General features: G+C 44.6%; 1 protein-coding gene across 1 annotated transcript in view; it reads right to left on the bottom strand.

The window, feature by feature from the left end:
• nsdhl (NAD(P) dependent steroid dehydrogenase-like) overlaps positions 1-18,606 on the bottom strand; it is a 33,234-nt gene that overhangs the window by 11,587 nt on the left and 3,041 nt on the right. The window contains exons 2-5 of the mRNA XM_060927477.1: positions 17,041-17,202; positions 16,495-16,641; positions 12,125-12,253; positions 11,838-11,980 (exon numbers count right to left, since the gene is read on the bottom strand). Coding sequence (XP_060783460.1) covers positions 11,838-11,980; positions 12,125-12,253; positions 16,495-16,641; positions 17,041-17,202 — 581 coding nt within the window. The remainder of the gene's footprint in view (positions 1-11,837; positions 11,981-12,124; positions 12,254-16,494; positions 16,642-17,040; positions 17,203-18,606) is intronic.

Genomic DNA, 18,606 nt, shown 5'->3' with positions numbered 1-18,606 from the left:
CCACTGTCAAATTGCTTCCACTGCCTTCACTACGCCAACACCCATGGTCACACCTCACTCTAGCATTCACCACCAATCTCACACCATGACTGTAGAACACAACCATTGTGGTCATCATAGACCAGTCCTTTTGACTAATTTCCCTACCCACACTACCATGTGCTATCAAAATATCTGAACTGCTCTCTATGGATGTGTTAAGATACTTTGGATTCCCTGAGGATTGTACCTGATCATGGAACTCCGTTCACATCTTGAGGTGAGGGATTGATGATGGAAAATTTGAGTCATCGTAAGCATCCTATCTGAATATCATCCTCAAGCAGATGGACGAGTGTAGGAAAACACCTATCAGTGCCTTCAACAAGTAGCACAAGAAAATTAGAAGTTTGTAGCTCGTTGCTAGAGAGAGACACCCAGCTATAAGGAACTTCAGAATGGGACAAATTTCTCCAAACTTCCACAGGTTCACCAGCCTATTCAAGGTGCTCCATCATATTACCTATAAACATGAACTGCCTCATTGCAGCCACCTTGCACCCTCATTCCATGTATCTTGATTCTTGGTCCCTTGGTAGGAGGCAACACCCTTCGCTGCACCCCTGGCTACTCTCTAAGTGGAGGGCCAACATGCATACATGGTTAAGGAGATACTGGATTCAAGAAACAGTGCTAGCAAGATTTAATCTCTCATTGACTGAAGGGGGGGTATACTTCAGAGGAGAGAAGTTGGGTTCCAGTCAGGGGTGTTCACACGGCAACTTTTACTCCGGTGTAGCACCGGGGCTGCCCCGGTAGAACGTTCACACGGTACAAAGTTATACCGGTGTAGCCCCTGAAAGCTGCTTAAACCGGTGCAAATCTAACCCTGCTCGGGAGGTGGTTTAAGAAATTTACTCCGGAGTAAATGCTAGTTTGCGGGGCAGCACCGATATAAAATGGGACGTCTGAACGCTACAGGGGTAGACTCGCTACGCGTGAGGAGAGTTGATTACATACGCGCATTGCATAATTTGCATCCTGGTATTTTGCGCTTCCAAAATGGCGAATATCAACAACAACAGAACTGCATGTCTTCCAGTGTTGCCAGATTGGGCGGTTTTAAGTGCATTTTGGCGGATTTGAACATATTTTGGGCTGGAAAACATCAGCAGTATCTGGCAACACTGGTGTCTTCATCCACATTGTTTTCCCAGAGCTTGGTGATGCCATGACAACCGGGAAAAGGAAGTACATTTTCACGCATGCGCATATTTCATTTCCGCATTATTACGATCGTATAGCACGGTCGCAAAAACTGCCGTGTGAACGCAAGCTGGGCTGCACCGGTGCTAACATGCTTCTCTCTAGTAAGCAGGGTTGTGACGTGTGAACGCTCCACAAAATTTACACCGGTGTAAGAAATATCGCAACAAAATACATCGGTGCAGCATCGATGCAAATATGTGCCGTGTGAACACCCCTCAAGACATTCTTAATCCCATACTCTATCGAGAGCAGAGGGGAATCATCAGGGTCTTCTAGGCCTTCAGAGAAGGCCCAAACATAACATTTCAAATGTTATATTTGATTCATTCTTTAATTGCTTTCATAATTTCATTACAATTATTCTATTCTAATTTGGACTCATTTTCTATCAAATTTGCTTCAGAAATGAAAGGGCTACTGCCCTGAAAACATTAAAATAATGAGTTATCCAATGAGAATTTTTGTTTGTTGTCTCTAGGCAGAGAAGAGTTTAGAGCTGGCTCACTCATTGGTTAGGACTTCATTGCCAGGACAGAAGGCCATAGCAGTGTACAGTGGTGCTTGAAAGTTTGTGAACCCTTTAGAATTTTCTATATTTCTGCATAAATATGACCTAAAATATCAGTTCTATTTCATTTCTCCTGACCGCCAGAGGCGGTGCTGTAAGCACCTGGATGTCCATCACATGCACATGCAGTTCGAGTGTCTATATACCAACAAGGTCGCTTGCGACAGGGGGTGACGTATGTCACTGCACCGGTACTTAAGGTGCGTTCACTCCGGAAGCGTCCTCTTGCATCTTCTCGTGCAGAGCAGATTATTCGAGTAGTACTATTTTCTAAGAGCAATCGCTGAAGTCTTGCAAACCCTTAACGGGTTGGAGCTGTGGTTTTTTTCGCCCTCTTAAGACTGCGATTTGCCATTTGCTTAAGGTAAGAAATTGTTTTGTTGCAAGTATGACACTTATTTGGTGCTTGTGTGCACTTCTGATTCGCACGGTAGCTTGTTTACTTCAGCTAATTGCTGAGTGAAGTTCGCTCTGACTTCGGCAACTAGCAACTTCTAATTATAAATTTCAGTTTCACTGTGATCATAGGGGTGTTTTCTCGCCTTGTAGCGATCTAATAAGTAGCGTTTTGTTGCAAGTATGACACTTATTTTGTGCTTGTGTGCGCTTCTGATTCGCACTGCAGCTTGTTTACTTCAGCTGATAGCTGAGTGAATTCGCTCTGACTTCGGCAAATAGCAACTTCTAACTATAAGTTTCAGTTTCACCGCGATCATAGGGGTGTTCTCTCGCCTTGTAGCGATTTAATAAGTATCGTTTTGTTGCAAGTATGATACTTAATTAGTACTTGTGTGCGCTTCTGATTCGCACTGTAGCGTGTTTACTTCAGCTGACTGCTGATTACCTAAACGCGGCTGGGTAAGTGTGTCCGCTCCTGACTCCGCCGCGGATATTTCATTTGGTTGCTTGGCTCTGTATTGGTACTTCGACACTGCTTGTTTACTGTCACCTAATCCATATTTAGGTAAGTAGAATAAACAGCGGTCATGTTTATGTGCTGATTGTCTCAAACCTTTAAGGTAAGTAAAGTATTTTCAACTAAACCGGTTATGAGTGAGTCCACTCGGACTTCGGCAGCCAGCAACCTCTAATTATAAGTTTCAGTTTCACCGCGAGCACATGGGTATTTTCTCGCCTTGTAGCTTGTTTATTTCAGCTTTGATTGCTGATTACCTGAACGCAGTTGGGTGAGTATGTTCGCCTGACTCCACCGCGGATATTTCGTTTTATTTGCTTGACGCACTGCTAGGCTTGCTCAGCTGGAAAGCAGTTTGGGCTCTCGACTGCCCCCAGCACCGAGCGACTACGCTCTGCCTCCTAAGTCTAGGAAGCGCCCTAAGCAGCCGTCACGGGAGGCTCCCTGTAGGCCCAAGTACCAGAAGGTGGACCCCTTGGGGCAACAAGTGGGCACCTTGGCTCTTTTTGTATTGTATTGATTTATTTCACAATAAAAACATAACATGTAAACATAATATAAATATAAATATTATGGAGGATAACACAAGTAAAAATACTTTTTTCCATTGTGGTCCTTCAGAGCGTGCTGAGATTAAGGCTTTGCTCTATAACCTACAACCGCCTGAAGCACAGCCTGCTGATGCTCTCGCCTCTGCTGCTTCATTTACTCCTCCTGAGCCACAGCCTCCGGTGCTGTCCCCGGCCGTGGAGCTTCAAGAGGAGGACGTGCTTTCCACTATGGTCAAGCCCGCGATAAAAATGGCGCCTGGGGTTGGACACGGCACCATCTGAAGTACGGATACAGAGTGCCTTTTTTAGACTCCCCCTCTGCTGTTTTCACTGTTCCACCTTCAGCCCCCTTTATTGAGGAGCTGTAGAGATACAGGATGCGTCCAGTCAGGGTCTGGTCAGCATGGAGGCGTTGAGACCCGATGCTTGCTGTCCACGGCCACAGTGTCATTTGACCGATGACTTCATCAGGAAGAGCTATGACGCTGCAGCACGGGCTGCACGCATAGGCAATTCATTATCTCACCTGATCCTGGCCCAATCTCAGGCTCTTCAGTCTTCTGGAGCAGACCCATCACTGCAAAGCCTAAGCGAGGCCTCGCTGCAGGCATTTGCTTTCATGTCCAGGGAGCTGGGCAGACTAATGTCATCTTTAACTCTCGCCAGGCGTCAGGTATGGTTGGCTCAGTCACCACTCTCAGATCCCTGCAGGAAGGCCCTCCGCACTCTCCCGGTGATTCCAGGACAGCTCTTTGGTGCCGCCGCACAGGCACGTCGGGGTACAATTCCCCCCCCGTAGGGGGCGTGGAGGCAGATGTTGACTACTCCACTCCGGCGGTCAGACACTTCACCAGTCAACAACTTGCCTACTGGGAAGTGGTAACATCGGACCCCTGGGTTATATCCACCCTCTCTCAGGGTTACAGCATACAATTCAGATGACGACCGCCGAGATTTCAAGGGGTCAAAATGAAAGCTCTGGCAGTACGTCAGGAGGCCTTGACCCTCCTGAAAAAAGGGGGCCATCGAGCCATTAGATCCAACTTCACAAAACAGTGGGTATTATTCCACCTATTTCATCATCCCCCCCAAAAAAAAGGGGGTGGGCTTCGCCCCATACTGGATCTGAGACATTTGAACGACCATCTCAAGGTCTTCAAATTCTGTATGCTGCGCACATCCGATGTCCTAAACAGCATCAGACGGGACGATTGGTTCACAACCATCGATCTGAAGGATGCATACTTCCCAGAATCTATGAGATTCGTTGCGGCAGCACTGTCCCTACCTCAGAGCAGGGGAATGCGTATCCTCCCCCTACCTGGATGACTGGTTGATTGGTTCTCAGTCAAGGGTAGACGCGCTCAGCGACCCAGCCGTGCTGGTTTCTCACATCACCAAACTTGGGCTCAGGGTGAACCACGCCAAGAGCTCCCTTACACCCAGCCAGAAGACTGTTTTTCTTGGCCTTCAGCTGGATTCTCAGCTGTTGAAGGCAACCCTGTCTTAGCGACGGGTGAGCGATATTGTCCGACGGCTACATCGCTTCAGGAAGGGACGAACCCTGACCTTCAGGTCTTTCCAGACACTACTACGTATACTCACTGCGGCCTCGTCGGTAGTTCCGTTGGGCCTCCTCACACTCGGGCCTCTACAAATCTGGATGAACAGCCTTGGGTTACATCCACAACATCACAGGCACAGGCCAGTCAGAATCACGGCCAGTTGCTCCTCATGTCTACGTCCATACCCTCTCGCAGAGAAGTAGTCGCCACCGATGCATCACTGATCGGCTGGGGCACAGTGTGGCAGTGAAGGACTGCCCGGGGCGTATGGGCCCCACAACAGCAGGGACAACACATCAATGTGTTAGAGCTGCGGGCCGTTTTCCTCACCCTGAAACATCTCCATCCGGTTTTAGTGGGTCGGCATGTCCTTATAAAGACCGACAATACATCTGTGGTCTATCATATAAACCACCAGGGCGGCACCAGGTCACTACCTTCCCTGAAAGCTCACTCAGCACCTACTGACATGGGCTTACCCCAGGGCTCGAAATTAACTTTTTTTGTGTCCCCCAGTGGTCCCGAATTCTGTGTTGTATTGTCCCGAATGGAAGCAGTAGTGTCCCCATTTTTTTCCTCTCTGAAATAACCAGTGGTTAATATTATCATATGAAGTTACTATTATATTTGTAACTATACGATTTTGAACCCTTTATATCATTTTTACAATAAGTCACAAAACACAAGTGACACATGTCCAATACATCATCTACTTCAAAATTACAGTTATTGCATTTTCAGTTTATTAAACTTTGGCGATCTCACTGTATGAACAGATACCTGTTTATTTAAAAGGGGCCAACTAGCTCATTCAGAAAATGTTTCAACTCACTACATCTGCAGTACACTTTAGCTGAAAATAAGACCCCTTTTATGTTCGTTTCATCTACTTATACCTTGAATATCTGTTGGCATATATAAGGCCAACTTATCATTTTCACCATTACCGTTATCCATTTTTATGTAATATACCTGTTGCCCCATTCAGAGATGTTTTGAAAGCCATCAGCCATACCATCAATGGATGAAATGCACACCCATGTTGCAAGCAGTACAATAGAAGGTTTGACCCAAAAAACGAAATATTTTAATCCAGTCTACAGTGTAAAATAAAGGAAAAACGCCATCCAATCATATCGAGATACCACCTCAAAATGATTGGATACTGACACGTCAATCAGACTGAAGCCCGCGAGCAGCCCGGCCCTTCTGTGTGTGTGTGAGAGAGCGAGCAGAGTGTCACACAGAGCGCAGGATTCTCTGTGCGCTCCCTCCAAACAACGGGGATTTACACGAAAACAGAAGGAGATATTCAGAAAATTCTTTCACAGTGAGCGCCACAAGGCTCTCCTGAACACACGGATGTAATTTTTGTCTGTAATGTAAAAAATGAGGTCACTAGAGCGAGTTAAAAACGAGTGACTTTTCTGCCACGTTTATAATGGGAGTCTATGAGGCTGCGCGGCTGTGCTCTCGTTATTTTCAGGCTTCTCATTCAAAAACTGTAAATCTTATCGCTTAGGTAGACACATTGTGTGAATCAGGACAAGTGTGGCGACTACTTTTGAGAAAATTGTGTGTGGAGTGAAAATTGGGGCTGAAAACACAGCTTAAATGAGAAAGTTTGAGCTATTTTTCCAAGCTCTCTACACTCTAGCTTAACGAGCTCCACTGGTGTGTAACGCAATAGACACCCATTATAAAGCCGGAATTTCTCAGGCTTTATAAGGGGGAGGAGGGGTGGAGACGCGGGGGGTGGGAGTGTTTCTTTTCAAAATATGGCTTGCGAGAACCGTTATTCCAAAATCTCGTACTGCACCTTTAATGTAGAACTTTTTTTCTAGATCTATTTTTTTCCATTGTCCCGGGATTGTCCCAGATATGATAATTTTGTGTCCCGGTGACATTTTTTATGGTCCCCGGGACATCGGGACACCGTTAGTTTCGAGCGCTGGCTTACCCTCGTCTGGTGAGCCTGAGGGCAATGCATTCACCAGGAGTGAGGAACACTGCTGCAGATCTTCTGTCACAACAGAACCTCGATCCGGGGGAGTGGAAGCTGCACCCGGAAGTGGTGCAGAGTATTTAGCTGCAATACGGCAGGACAGAGGTGGACCTTTTCGCCTCCCAGGCCACGACACATTGTCCCCTGTGGTTTACACTGAAAGAAACGTCAAGCCCCTTGGGCCAAGACGCACTGGCACACGAGTGGCCACAGCAGCTCCTATATGCTTTCCCACCACTCCCGCTAATTCTGCCCACTCTCGAGAGGATCCTCAAGGAGGGGTCACAGGGTGCTGTTGATAGCCCCCTATTGGCCGGGGAGAGTCTGGTTCCCTACTCTGTACGGGTTGCTGCACAAGGAGCCTTGGTGTCTCCCTGCACGGATGGACCTCCTCTCACAGATGGAAGGTCAAATTTGGCATCCGAACCCAGTACGGTTGCAGCTGTGGGTGTGGCCTCTGAAGGGCCCGACCCACTGCTAGCAGAATGTGAAGTCGACCGTTGTGCGGACCATCCGGTGTTCCCGCGCACCTTCCACCAATGCGCTCTATGCCAATAGGTGGAAGCTCTTTGTAAGTTGGTGCCAAGCACGCCATCAGGAACCGGCATGTTGCCCGATACCGGGGATTCTCAGCTTTTTACAGTCTCATCTGGACGAGGACCTTGCACCCTCCACCATCAAGGTGTATGTAGCGGCTATATCCGCAATGCACAACAGGGTAGACGGGCTGACTGTGGGATCCCACACATGGGTGAGCCACTTTCTTAAAAGGTGCTCCGCGCATAAGACCCCCTCAACGCAGTCCAAGACCAGCTTGGGACTTGCCTCTGGTTTTAAGTGCACTGTGTAAACCTCCATTTGAGCCCCTACAGGGGACGGAGCTCAAGTGGCTATCTTTAAAGACAGCCGACGTCATAGCTAAAAGGAATGCTAAGAGAGCGGGTGAACTACACGCCCTGTCTATCGGCCGGGAGTGCTTACAATGGAGCCCGATGGCACGGGTGTAACATCGTGGCCTAATCCTTCGTTTATGCCCAAGAACTTCTCCTCCTCTTCATACACCAATCAGCCCCTCAGCCTGGAAGCCTTCAGACCACCACCTGAGGAGAATGAGCAGGGCCAAGGTCACGTCCTTCTTTGCCCAGTTCAAGCACGGAGGGCATACATTGAAGCGACTGCTGCATTTCGGCAGTCGGATACACTGTTTGTGGGCCACACTGGACATAGGCGCAACCACGCGCTGTCCAAACAGACTGTCGAACTGGACCGTGGAGGCCATTAGCAGCAGCCTCCGGGTCCCTCCCCACATCCGAGGCCACTCCACTCGGAATGTGGCTACATCATGGGCGGCTCTACGTGGAGTTCCACTCTCTGATATCTGCGCCGCTGCCTCATGGGTCTCAACTTGCATGTTTGCAAGGTTTTATAGGGCTAATGTGGCCATGCACAATCCACTGGCCACAGCCACCCCTTTTCAGCCATTCGTAGGGTAAATAGGTCTTCCTCGTGACCCTGTTGGTATAAGTCATCCAGGTGCTTACAGCACCGCCTCTGGCGGTCAGGAGAAATGAAATAGAACGATGGTTATGTATGTAACCGCGGTTCCATGAATTTCGGATGACCGCCAGAGCTTGGCCGTCACTCGGAAGGCTGACGAGAAGACTGCCAAGAGAACGCTTCCGGGGTGAATGCACCTTAAGTACCGGTGCAGTGACATACGTCACCCCCTGTCGCAAGCGACCTTGTTGGTATACAGACACTCGAACTGCATGCGCATGTGATGGACATCCAGGTGCTTACAGCACCGCCTCTGGCGGTCATCCGAAATTCATAGAACCGCGGTTACATACGTAACCATTGATTTTCACACAAGTCCTAAAAGTAGATAAAGAGAACACAGTTAAACAAATGAGACAAAAATATTATACTTGCTCATTTATTTATTGAAGAAAATGATCCAATATTACATATCTGAGAGTGGCAAAAAAAAGTATGTGAAACTCTAGGATTAGCAGTTAATTTGAAGGTGAAATTAGAGTCAGGTGTTTTCAAATCAATGGGATGACAAATCAGGTGTGAGTGGGCACCCTGTTTTATTTAAAGAACAGGGCTTTATCAAAGTCTGATCTTCACAACACATCTTTGTGGAAGTGTATCATGGCACGAACAAAGATGATTTCTGAGGACTTCAGAAAAAGCGTTGTTGATGCTCATCAGGCTGGAAAAGGTTACAAAACCATCTCTAAAGAGTTTGGACTCCACCAATCCACAGTCAGACAGATTGTGTACAAATGGAGGAAATTCAAGACCATTGTTACCCTCCCTAGGAGTGGTCGACCAACAAAGATCGCTCCAAGAGCAAGGCGTGTAATAGTCAGCGAGGTCACAAAGGACCCTAGGGTAACTTCTAAGCAACTGAAAGCCTCTCTCATATTGGCTAATGTTAATGTTCATGAGTCCACCATCAGGAGAACACTGAACAACAGTGGTGTGCATGGCAGGGTTGCAAGGAGAAAGCCACTGCTCTCCAAAAAGAACATTGCTGCTCATCTGCAGTTTGCTAAAGATCATGTGGATAAGCCAGAAGACTATTGGAAAAAATGTTTTGTGGACAGATGAGACCAAAATAGAACCTTTTGGTTTAAATGAGAAGCATTATGTTTGGAGAAAGGAAAAACACTGCATTCCAGCATAAGAACCTTATCCCATCTGTGAAACATGGTGGTGGTAGTATCATGGTTTGGGCCTGTTTTGCTGCATCTGGGCCAGGACGGCTTGCCATCATTGATGGAACAATGAATTCTGAATTATACCAGCGAATTCTAAAGGAAAACGTCAGGACATCCGTCCATGAACTGAATCTCAAGAGAAGGTGGGTCATGCAGTAAGACAACGACCCTAACCACACAAGTCGTTCTACCAAAGAATGGTTAATGAAGAATAAAGTTAATGTTTTGGAATGGCCAAGTCAAAGTCCTGACCTTGATCCAATCAAAATGTTGTGGAAGGACCTGAAGCGAGCAGTTCTTGTGAGGAAACCCACCAACATCCCAGAGTTGAAGCTGTTCTGTATGGAGGAATGGGCTAAAATTCGTCCTAGCCAGTGTGCAGGACTGATCAACAGTTACTGGAAATGTTGAGTTGCAGTTATTGCTGCACAAGGGGGTCACACCAGATACTGAAAGCAAAAGTTCACATACTTTTGCCACTCACAGATATGTAATATTGGATCATTTTCCTCAATAAATAAATGACCAAATATAATATTTTTGTCTCATTTGTTTAACTGGGTTCTCTTTATCTACTTTTAGGACTTGTGTGAAAATCTGATGATGTTTTAGGTCATATTTATGCAGAAATACAGAAAATTCTAAAGGGTTTGCTGAATTAGCCAATAAGATTTTGATTTATAGTGGGAGGGACCACAAATGTATCGCCCTAGGCCTACTCAAATGCCAATGCGAGCTTAACCGCAAGTCGATGCCATCAGCGCAGCAGTGAAGTAACCTTCCAGCTGGTGTAGCGGTCATCAGTAGTGTTAACAAATGCTAATAAGGTAGTCAAGCCAGTGTTATCAAGAGCAAGTACCACAGGCTAATGACCGAGACACTAAGGTGGGGTTTACATTAGACCGTATCAGCGGATCATCAGATTAACGTTTTTAAAAACGATTAGCGTGCACACAGCAACGCCAATACACGGATACGCTAATCACATGACTAATTCGGCACGTAAGTTGAAATGTGTCAGTGCGGCTCATCGCTTCCTCCTCAGCGGCTGCGCTCCAAATCACTCCACCCTGAACAGCGAGTGCCCTCTGGAGGGTGCGCACTCCGGCCCTGCGCAGCTCACAGAGCACGCGAGTGAAGCGCACGAGCAGTGATTCAGGACTGAGCCGCTGTGTGTGTGATCTGAGTGCATATCGGGCATGCGCAAGTCACTCACCACTTGCAAGTGGAAGGATGGCAAGCCTAAAGACAATCATAACTACACAATGGGCAGTATTTGCATCAGTATTTGCAGTATTTTCATACTTTTATGCTCTTTAATGAAAGGTGATACAAGGCGGAAGTCCGCGCCGTTTTTCAGCAGTCGCGTCACATGACCAACGCCAGCGAATCAGGAAGGTGGATGTCACAGTGACGTTGTCCAAAGACGACATCAGCTAGAGCTCAGCACAGCGTATCCGCGTATTCTCAATGTTTACACAGCACCGGACCAGACACGATCTGGATTGAATACGTGGACCCTGGCAGACTCCCGTTTCCCGGCGTTTTAATGTAAACGGACAGTGCATCCGCGAAGAAAACGAGACAGATACGGTCTAATGTAAACTTGGCCTAAGATTTCTGTCTCCAGACTCTTCTTCCACGCACTCTCGCCACAGTCATACTTAAGTATTCATTCCCCTATGGAATTTACTTAGTTACTTTTAAAATCAGCATCAACAGCAACACACAACGGAGCTACCTGGCAGCCTGCTGCTAATCCCTTGCAAAACCCTCTAACCTGTTGCTTTTTTGGTGTCTGGCTAAGCTTTAGCTGAGCTGAAGTCCCAGCTCTAATAGTAATGGTTCGCCACTGATCAAGAGTGTCATTCCAGTCATCCCAATCATCCAAGCCCATGCCCCAGAGGTAGGCCCAAGGAAAAGTTCAACTCATATAATGGCTGGATACACATTTGTGCATAATTTAAGACTGTTTGTCATTTTATCATAGACATATAGAAATTCTCTTGACTATGCTCAAGTTGTTTTACGGTTTAGGAGCATCTTTTAGAGCTAAAATGTATGAAGTACTCTTTGGGATTAGTTTCTCCTAAATCAGCCAGTTATTAGCTACTTTTAGCTTGAACAATAATTTTGTGAATACAGGTCAGTACTGTTATACAAACTGAGACACATGCATGGAGCAGAAATCAATCCCCTCCATGTAGGGACAGGGACGTTATTCTCACTACTCACCTAAAGTCACTCTTACTTACCCAATGATGAACTTCATCTTGCCTTTGCGTGCTGTATCTACAAGGATGGGCACAAGCTGGGGGTCTCGCGGGCCAAAGATCCCATGAGGACGAATGGCCACAGTGAGGAAACCTTTTTCTTTACTGCATGCCTCCAAGACTACCTGCCCAGCAGGAAAGAGAAATAACTCATTGTTTCAATTATATGACCAAAGTCATACATTATATAATCTAATCACTAATTTAAAAAAAACCCTCCAATATTAAAACAAAACCAACAAACAAAATACCAATACACACAAACCTACCTTCTCCTGGTGAATTTTGGTCTCTGTGTAATAATCAATGGGATTTTTTGCATAAGGTAAATCTTCTTTTCCATTCTTGATGTCAGTTCCTTCAAACACCACACTGGCACTGCTGGTTAGAACAAGTTTCTACAAGCCAGATAATAAGGCCATGAAATATCAGGCAATTCAGTGTTCAAATGAGAAGTAACTTGTGGGGTTTATAATGGCTCACGATAAACTAACATGCCATTCTGCCTCAATGCCACAACTTATAAATGTAAAAACCTTGTCCAAAAAGTGTCCAAATAAATTCCACAGAGCAGAGGAATGAGGGAAAATGTTCACCTCTGTCTTATTGCTGCAATCCATCTATTTGGACAAAAATAACGAATTAAATAGCCATTAAAGCAGTCATCATGGTCATTCATTGATCCAGGGGCCCTGGTTCAATTTTGAGCTTGGATTATCCTCTGTGTGAAGTTTCATAGTTTCCTCCAGTGTCTTTGTGGGTTTCCTCTGGGTTCTCCAATTTCTTCTGACCTCCTTGCAATGGACTGATATCCTATCCTGGGGTACATTACCCACCTCATGCCACCGAAACCTCTTACTAAGAGCAACTGATCATGTTGAGCCCTGCTATAATTATTCATAATTACATGAAAAACCTCAGTAAAGGTTTAAAATACATGTGTGTCTCAACAGCCTTCTTCCTTAGGAGGTTTCTTGTGGTCCAAACAGCTCTCCTTGTTCTCTCTCCCATTTTAAATTATGATTTCAACCTACTGGCTCAGGAGTACATAAAGTGCAAACTGCATGATAAGCCAATCGCATGTAATGTCATTTTCTTATATTTGGTCATATAAGAAAACAGCAGTTTTTAATATGAATAGTAGAGGCATCAGATGTAATTAGTAAAAAAGTACATAGTACACAGAATAGAAGGTACAGTATGAGGATAAGCTTAACGGCAGAAGCAGCAATGTATAAAGAGAACAAACAACCCCGATTCCAAAAAAGTTGGGACAAAGTACAAATTGTAAATAAAAACGGAATGCAATGATGTGGACGTTTCAAAATTCCATATTTTATTCAGAATAGAACATAGATGACATATCAAATGTTTAAACTGAGAAAATGTATCATTTAAAGAGAAAAATTAGGTGATTTTAAATTTCATGACAACAACACATCTCAAAAAAGTTGGGACAAGGCCATGTTTACCACTGTGAGACATCCCCTTTTCTCTTTACAGCAGTCTGTAAACGTCTGGGGACTGAGGAGACAAGTTGCTCAAGTTAAGGGATAGGAATGTTAACCCATTCTTGCCTAATGTAGGATTCTAGTTGCTCAACTGTCTTAGGTCTTTTTTGTCATATCTTCCGTTTTATGATGCGCCAAATGTTTTCTATGGGTGAAAGATCTGGACTGCAGACTGGCCAGTTCAGTATCCGGACCCTCCTTCTACGCAGCCATGATGCTGTAATTGATGCAGTATGTGGTTTGGTATTGTCATGTTGGAAAATGCAAGGTCTTCCCTGAAAGAGACGTTGTCTGGATGGGAGCATATGTTGCTCTAGAACCTGGATATACCTTTCAGCATTGATGGCGTCTTTCCAGATGTGTAAGCTGCCCATGCCACACGCACTAATGCAACCCCATACCATCAGAGATGCAGGCTTCTGAACTGAGCGCTGATAACAACTTGGGTCATCCTTCTCCTCTTTAGTCTGAATGACACGGCATCCCTGATTTCCATAAAGAACTTCAAATTTTGATTCGTCTGACCACAGAACAGTTTTCCACTTTGCCACAGTCCATTTTAAATGAGCCTTGGCCCAGAGATGTCGTCTGCGCTTCTGGGTCATATTTAGATATGGCTTCTTCTTTGAAGAGTTTTACAGGGATTAAAGCAAAAAAAAATCCTGAGCCTGAACTTTGTCGACACAGGCAAGAAACTTATATATATATATATATATATATATATATATATATATATATATATATATATATATATGTGTGTGTGTGTGTGTGTGCACGTGTTTTGGATTGTGTGTTTATTTTCAAGCCATACCAGGGGGTTTGTGGGGGCATGGGATCGGAGATTGCATGAATGGAAAATTAAATTTGACTTTTGAAAATCCAATACCAAAAACGGCCAGAAGATGGCAAAAGTGCATCTACTATATCTACCACCTGTATGTACCACATTTCTTTTGATATCCAGTTTTGGTGCTCAGCGTTGTCCTTAACAAGTAATAAATTAACCTACAGTCACAAGGTGAACTGTTACAAAGGTAGATGAAATTCAGTATGGCATTTAGAGAGCATTAAAAGTTTTAATAATTGAAATAATTTAACAATTTCACCATTTCAATAACTTTGAACATCAGTAGTAGAATGGCAAATTAAATACACAAATGTTATTTAAACCAATAGAACGTTAACATCAAAAACCCAGTAACATCAAAAACATTAAATACTACATAAAATGATAACTTAAATCAGATAAAATTCAACAAAGTGCTTCAGTAAGGTTGGAATGATCACAACCTGTTTCAAAAATGAAACATAAAGTGCTCCATTTTTTCCCCTTTTTACTGGGTGCTGAACAAAGTGCTACATTTGCATATCCAAAGTACTTTTCAGTGAAGTTGGAATGATCACAACTAAGTTCTGAATTTGTCTGAATCAGATCGCCATTTATTTTTAACACCTTTCTCTAGGGTCGTCACATCTGCCCCAGAGTTCACGAACTGCATTTTGCCCACGCCACCATGCAATTCCGTTTTCTCTCTCTCTCCCTCGCCCTTCTCTCCAACACAAAAGTTCATTTATTTTATTTTTTTTACTTTTTACCCTCTCTCCGTTGAATGGAGCCGTAACGGCGCGAGGTGACTTTCCGTGTCGATCTTCAGCACTGCACCGCATCGAAGCAAGGAAGAAATGAGAGGAGGGGGTAAAGGCTTTCCTTAGACCCGCCCCATTCTTCTTCTGATTGGCTAATACTGTCAGTTTCAGAGCGCTCCTTTACTACCATTGGCTGACAAACACAAGAGGGATTTCGACGGTCATTTTTTTTTTTTTTTAATTGCCGTCAATTTATTTTCGATTTATTATTTTTTTAAATCCACGGGCAATCACTACAAACCGGAAATCCGGCATGGTGCCGGAGAACTTTAATCCCTGGTTTTAGCTGGCAACGGCGGATGGCATGGTGAATTGTGTTCACAGATAATGTTCTCTGGAAATATTCCTGAGCCCATTTTGTGATTTCCAATACAGAAGCATGCCTGTATGTGATGCAGTGCCGTCTAAGGGCCTGAAGATCACGGGCACCCAGTATGGTTTTCCAGCCTTGACCCTTACGCACAGAGATTCTTCCAGATTCTCTGAATCTTTTGATGGTATTATGCACTGTAGATGATGATATGTTCAAACTCTTTGCAATTTTACACTGTCAAACTCCTTTCTGATATTGCTCCACTATTTGTCGGCGCAGAATTAGGGGGATTGGTGATCCTCTTCCCATCTTTACTTCTGAGAGCCGATGCCACTCCAAGATGCTCTTTTTATACCCAGTCATGTTAATGACCTATTGCCAATTGACCTAATGAGTTGCAATTTGGTCCTCCAGCTGTTCCTTTTTTGTACCTTTAACTTTTCCAGCCTCTTATTGCCCCTGTCCCAACTTTTTTGAGATGTGTTGCTGTCATGAAATTTCAAATGAGCCAATATTTGGCATGAAATTTCAAAATGTCTCACTTTCGACATTTGATATGCTGTCTATGTTCTATTGTGAATACAATAGCAGTTTTTGAGATTTGTAAATTATTGCATTCCATTTTTATTTACAATTTGTACTTTGTCCCAACTTTTTTGGAATCGGGGTTGTATAAAATTAATGAACTATATGGCCATATGTGCTTGTTAAACATCCCAAATATCAAGATAATTTGTTGTGATAACCTCCACTTTTCTGGGAAGGCTTTCCACTAGATATTGGAGTATAGTTGTGGGGATTTGCCAATTCAGCCACAAGAGCATTAATAAGGTCAGGAACTGATGTTGGGTGAGGAGGCCTGGGGTGCAGTTGGCGTTCCAGTTCGTCCCAAAGTGTTCATTGGGGTTGACGTCAGGGTTCTGTGAAGACCACTCGAGTTCTTCCACTAGAACCTTGGCAAACCATGTCTTCATGGTTTCACTTTGTGCACAGGGACATTGTCATGCTGGAACATGTTTGGGCCCTTCACTTAGTTCTAGTGAAGGGAAATGTTAATGCTACAACATACAAAGAGATTCTATACAATTTTGTGGCAACATTTTGGAGAAAAAACAGATGTGCCCATAGGTGTCCACAAACATTTGGCCATATAGTGCGTGTTCCATACCTGCACCCCAGCTTCTTGGCAAGCCTGAATAACAGTACGTGTGCCTTCAACATTAACTTTCCAGAAGAGATTTCGGTCATTGCAGGCTGGTGAAGGAGAAGCACAGTGAAACACCAGAGACACATCCTTCAAGACTTTGAGCAAAGCCTAAAAATAAGAAGAGTGATCCAAAAGAATGGAAAAAAAAAAAGTCTTACTGACTCAAGATAATGTTTTGTAGCTATATCTGCACATTTTAGTGAAAATATCCAAACTATATTACTGTCAGCCCAGATATCATCGATATAAACTATCCTGATGGAAGCAAACACTTAAGCCATTCATAAATCCTGGGTATGGATTCCAGTAATGTCTGTGCCCAGATAAAATTATGAATAAAGGGTTACTTAGCCAGTCATTTTAACACTTATTACACTTTATTCCATTTTTTATTCATTCAATTGCTTCAATATTAAATTAATTTTTATCATGAAAGATCTTATGTTGGGAAAATATTTGTGCATGCATTGTAAAATGCTTTTTTAAAACGTATTAAAATCTCATCACCTGTTTATCACACAAGTCTCCTTGGTGAAATGTGACTCCAGGAACCTCGTATCTCTGTGCAATATCAAACACAGCCACTGAGTAGCCTTTCTCCACCAGACGCTCAACAAGGTGATTCCCCAAAAAGCCAGAGCCGCCAATGACAGCACATCTTTTACTGCTCTGTTCAGAGGAAACATGAAGACTTTAAATCAATCTCAATACTGTGATATGGGCAACGTTTGATTTTTGATGACACTTCAATTTTGGACAAAATTGAGCGTTTACTCTTTCACACATTGTGGATTCAACATATTTGTGTTGAAATGTTGCTGCGTTACAGCACCAGTGTTGCAGGTTTGAGATCGGGTTATTGTCTGTGTAGATGTTCTCTTGGTGTCTGCATGAATTTGCTTTGGATTTTCTGGTTACTTCCCATTTTCCAAGAGCATGCTGGAAGGCGGCTTGGCTACACTAAGCCCATGTTTACATTAGACCGTATCAGCGGATCATCAGATTAACGTTTTTAAAACGATTAGTGTGCACACAGCAACACCAATACACGATTTGCGTGCACACAGCAATACCAATACACGGATACGCTCGGCTCCGCAGGCATCCTGCGCTCCAAATCACTCCGCCCTGAACAGCGAGTGCCCTCTGGAGGGTGCGCACTCCGGAGGGTGCGCACTCCGGCCTTGCGCAGCTCACAGAGCACGCGAGTGAAGTGAACAAGCTGTGATTCGGGACTGAGCCGCTGTGTGTGTGTGATCCCAGCGCATATCACTTACCACTTGCAAGTGGAAGGATGGCAAGCCTAAAGACAATCATAACTACACAATGGGCAGTATTTGCATCAGTATTTGCAGTATGTTCATACTTTTATACTCTTTAATGAAAGGTGATACAAGGCGGAAGTCCGCGCCGTTTTTCAGCAGTCGCGTTACATGACCAACGCCAGCAAATCAGGAAGGTGGATGTCACAGTGACATTGTCCAATGAGACGCCAGCTAGAGCTCAGCACAGCGTATCCGCGTATTCTGAATGTTTACACAGCACCGGAGCTGACACGATCTGGATTGAATACGTGGACGCTGGCGGATTCCCGTTTCCCGGCGTTTCCAGGCGGTTTAATGTAAACGGACAGTGCATCCGCGAAGAAAACGAGACAGATACGGTCAAATGTAAACGTAGCCTAAATTGCCCCTAAGGTGTCCAGAAATGTATGCAAATGTGTGTGTTCATGGTGCCCTTCAATGGGCTGGTGTCCCATTCATTTACATTTATTCATGAAAGATACTTTTATTCAAAGCAACTTACAATTGAGCCATCATCCATCCATCCATTATCTGTAGCCTCTTATCCTGTTCTACAGGGTCGCAGGCAAGCGAGGTGGGGTACACCCTGGACAAGAGGCAGGGTACACCCTGGACAAGTCGCCAGGTCATCGCAGGGCTGACACAGAGACAAACAACCATTCACATTCACACCTACGGTCAATTTAGAGCCACCAATTAACCTAACCTGCATGTCTTTGGACTGTGTGGGAAACCAGAGCACCCAGAGGAAACCCATGCAGACAAGGGG

This window comes from Neoarius graeffei, chromosome 8 (genome assembly GCF_027579695.1).
Source record: "Neoarius graeffei isolate fNeoGra1 chromosome 8, fNeoGra1.pri, whole genome shotgun sequence".
NCBI classification, from domain to species: domain Eukaryota; kingdom Metazoa; phylum Chordata; class Actinopteri; order Siluriformes; family Ariidae; genus Neoarius; species Neoarius graeffei.
Note: the sequence above shows the minus strand (reverse complement) of the source record. Positions and strands in the feature narration are given on the sequence as shown.